We start from the raw sequence: 4,315 nt of genomic DNA, 5'->3' as shown, positions 1-4,315 counted from the left end.
GGGGGGGGGACTGTTAAGTGATTTCTAGACATACATGAGTATTTTGAACTGTATTCGAAAGTGATCCGGTAGCCAGTGCAGTGAGGCCAAACCTGGTGTAATGTGCTCTCTTATGCCTGTACTGGTTAAAAATCGGGCTGCTGCATTCTGGACAAGTTCTAGTCGTGCTATGGAGGTCTGACTGATACCAAACAGGAGCGAATTGCAGTAATCAAGCCTAGATGTAATGAATGCATGTATGGCTGTCTCCAGGTTATTTTTGGACAATATGGGCTTCAGTTTAGACAGCCACCTCAGTTGGAAGAAACATGATTTAAGGAAAGGGTCCATTATCACTCCCAGATTAGTGACTCTTTGTTTTTCTGACGGGGTTAGAGCGGAGAGGTCGATGCAGTGGTTTGTGATCGCGTCATTGGGAGGGAACAACATGACTTCAGACTTCTTTTCATTGAAACTTAAGAAGTTTAAAGCCATCCAGTCCCTGATGTCAGCCAGGCAGTCGAGCAGAGGTTGAATAGAGCATGTGCCATTGTGTCTTAGGGGGAAGTAAATTTGACAGTCATTGGCATAGAAGTGGAAGGGCATGTTGTGTTTCTGGAAAATAGCACCAAGCGGCAGCAGGTATAAAGAGAATAGGAGGGGACCCAGGATGGACCCCTGCGGAACCCCCTATTTAAGCTCTGCTGCTGCAGAACTAAAACCCTTGATAGAGACACAAAAGGATCTGTCAGTGAGGTAAGATCTGAACCAATTGAGGGCTGACCCTGTGATGCCCACCCACTGCTCCAACCTAGCAATGAGGATCTCATGGTCGATGGTGTCAAAGGCGGCTGTGAGGTCCAACAGGACAAGCAGCACAGAATCACCGTTATCAGTGGTTAAGAAAATGTCATTAAAGACCTTCAGCAGGGCAGTTTCAGTGCTATGGAGAGGTTTAATGCCAGATTGAAATAGCTCTAAGATGGCGTGACCCTCCAGGAAGCACTTCAACTGGGACTCGACTATTTTCTCCAGTAGTTTTGAAACAAATGGGAGTTTGGAGACAGGTCGGAAGTTGGAAACGACTGAGGGGTCAAGGTTTGTTTTTTCAGGAGAGGCTGGACAGCAGCATGTTTAAAGAATTTTGGCACCATGCCAGTGGATAAACTACTGTTTACTATAGTAAGAATGGACGGACCTAGAGTAGGAAAAACTTCCTTTAGTAGTCGAGGGGGGACCCCATCAAAGGGGGAACCAGAAGGTTTCAAGCTGCACCTGACCTGCTCTAGAGAAGATAGAGTGATGGGTTCAAAATGGTCAAATAGAGCTCCAGACTGAGGTGGGATGGATGGGTCATGAGTTGGAGGGGAAATGAGAGCCCGGGTGGTCACAATTTTTTCCAAAAAGAAATGTAAGAAGTTTTCGCACAGCTCAGTCGAGGCTTCCAGAGGTGATGGTTCAGTGAGGTGGAGAACAGAGTTTAGGGTGGAGAAGAGGACACGTGGGTTGTGAGAGTTTGAGGTAATTATATCAGAGAAGTATTTGGATTTAGCAGCTTTCACTGCTTTCTGATAATGGCGCCAACTCTCTTTAAGTATTTGAAAAGAGACCTGCAGCCTGTCTTTCTTCCACTTGTGCTCCACCCTCCTACATTGCTGCCTAACGGCCTTGGTGATGTCACTCAGCCAAGGTTCTGCTCTGAGTTTTGATTTTTTTGGTTTTAACAGGTGCAACATGATCCAAAGTCTTTAAGCAGACAGAGTTGAACTGGGATGTCAGCTCCTCAGTGGTGGTGAGAAACACCTGGGGCTGAATTATCATTTCAGAGATATAAACATCTGTGAAACGTGCGGCAGTGAAGTGGTTAATGGCCCGGCTACTACGTGCAGGAATGTACGACTTAGGAGTTAGATGAGGGAGGGTGAACTCAAACCGGACTGGCATGTGGTCTGAAAAAACATTATCACCAATTTCAAGATTACTAACAGTCACATCACGAGTTAAATCAAGGTCCAGTGTATGTCCACGCTCTTGGGTGGGACCGTTTACATGCTGAGTTAGATTAAATGAGTCCAATAAATCTAAAAAGTCCTTAACCAAGGGCTTCTCCTGACAGCACACGTGCAAATTAAAGTTTTGTCTTAACGTCTGTATTATAAAACTAAAACAATGGTTTTAGTTAAAAATGCAACTTTAATTGTTGTAAATCAATGAGAATACCTAATAAAAAATGGAACTATTGTTTTTGTTCAGCTTATATGGTGAGGTATTTGGACATTGTTAATAATGTCTCAGTGTTATGTAACCTAAGTCATAGCTAAAATACAATTGAACTGGGAACACCGGACCTCCGAGCAATGCCTCTCCACTTGAGAGGCTCCCTGGGACAGCAGGCAGTACTCACATTGACCGATGAGACTGAAAGTAGTTCTGATCCGGTTCTGGTCGGGTTCTGATCTGCTGCCAGCAGCCACTGAGCGCTGAAGTCACTATGAATAAGGACCAAACTTTTTCGTCAAGTTCAGATCAGATCAAAACTTTTCTTCCATTTTGGCAGAAGGCAGCGGGCTGTCGAATTCTGGGAAGTGCACTGTTGTCTTGTGGGCAATGTAGTTCTTTTGGACTAGTGATACAGTATAGAATTATTGAAAGAAAACTAGAAAATTTTGGCGCCTGTCTGAATTATTATTTTTTGTCATTAACTATTCCCAACCACATGAGTACAGTGATATTACTGTACAGTTCACAATCGTGTGTCGTGTACTGAACACATTGTTTGTACAGTATTACTGTACATTCACAAACCGTGATAGAGCGAGTCTGCGAAAGTCGAACAGCGAAGTAGCGAGGGACTACTGTATATGTATCTCATGTTGATTAAACGTTTCTGCACCAATCTGCAGATTTATTTCTATTTGTTTAATTCTGTGACGTGTCAATTTCAGCTTTAGAGGATCTTAATTTCTCTCTTTAGAAATGCACAAAATAATTTTTCTACTTTATAGTAGGTTTGATAGTTGAACTGTGGGTTTATAGTTTTTCCTTTTTTTTTTACGACTGCCCCCCCCCCCCACACACACACACACACACACTCACACACACACACGAAGAGGACCTTACAGCATGAACCAAGATAACTTTTGTCAAATTAAGCTTGTTGTTCAGACCTCTTATTATCTCATGTCTTTGTTCACTTTAATCTTATGTAGATACTTTCTGAAGCTTTCAGTACTGTTGGCAACTTTTTAGTTTAACCAACACTGACTCAGATGAAAGGAACATTGAATGGATTTTATTTGATTGTATTCAGTCAGTCAGACACATCTGCAGCTCATGGTAAATGATAGAAAGATTCATGTGAGTGCAGTGTTCACACTATGATCAACAAAAACATTTATATTCTGTCTGCTCCACTCAGTTTTCTCTCTTTCTTCTCGCAGGAGAAACGATGCGAATTGCCTCGTCGGAATTTGCTGATGACCCTTGTTCCTCCGTTAAACGCGGGACCATGGTGAGGGCTGCTCGCGCCTTGCTGTCTGCTGTCACCCGCCTGCTCATCCTTGCTGACATGGCTGACGTCATGAGGCTGCTGTCCCATCTGAAAGTTGTAAGTGGAAGCACTCCCAGTGTGTGATGTAAACAGACATTTTCATTTTGAGCAGCAGTCCTGACAGAATGTTGGCTTATCACTTTGTGACCTGGAAGTTCTGTGGTGGTCAAGAGATAATAAACATGGTTACGTTGTGATAGATTTTTTCCGTTCTTCTCAAAATAACCATTAAAGTGCAGTTTTATGAACATGTTCTGTGTTTAGAATTAGTTCTATAAATGACATATATGAGACAAATTAGCTTATAAATGAGACATAGTGGAGAGTCCTAAGAACCCATAGCAACATGTATTATGAACCACGCTCGCCATAGTGAGAACTCAACTTAGATGGTCCTCAGTCAGAAAAGGGTGGACAGTCCACTCTGGTTGGGAATGAGCTGCTGCCTCCTGTGGAGGAGTTTAAGTGTCTTGGGGTTTTGTTCATGAGTGAGGAAATAATGGAGCGTAGGATTGACCTCCCTAGAGAGGTTTCCCAGGCAGGTCTACTGCGAGGAGATTCTGGGGAAGACTTTGGACATGCCGGAAAGAACATGTCTCTTGAATGGCCTGAGAACACCTTGGAGTCCTCCAGAAGGAGCTGGAAGAGAGGGCTGGGCCTCTTTGATTAACAAGGGAGCAAGCGGAAGATGATGGATGGATGGATGGATGGATGGACAAACGGACAGACAGTTGGATGGATGAATGAATGGATGGATAGATGGATGGACAAACGGACAGACAGTTG

The 4,315-nt window shown here is 43.6% G+C and overlaps 1 protein-coding gene across 1 annotated transcript in view; it reads left to right on the top strand.

The window, feature by feature from the left end:
- ctnna2 (catenin (cadherin-associated protein), alpha 2) overlaps positions 1-4,315 on the top strand; it is a 488,266-nt gene that overhangs the window by 66,585 nt on the left and 417,366 nt on the right. Inside the window, exon 4 of the mRNA XM_037698244.1 lies at positions 3,420-3,586. Within this exon, the coding sequence (XP_037554172.1) occupies positions 3,420-3,586 (167 nt within the window). The remainder of the gene's footprint in view (positions 1-3,419; positions 3,587-4,315) is intronic.

The sequence above is a fragment of the Nematolebias whitei genome, chromosome 3 (genome assembly GCF_014905685.2).
Source record: "Nematolebias whitei isolate Nwh7 chromosome 3, NemWhi1, whole genome shotgun sequence".
Taxonomy (NCBI): Eukaryota; Metazoa; Chordata; class Actinopteri; order Cyprinodontiformes; family Rivulidae; genus Nematolebias; species Nematolebias whitei.
Note: the sequence above shows the minus strand (reverse complement) of the source record. Positions and strands in the feature narration are given on the sequence as shown.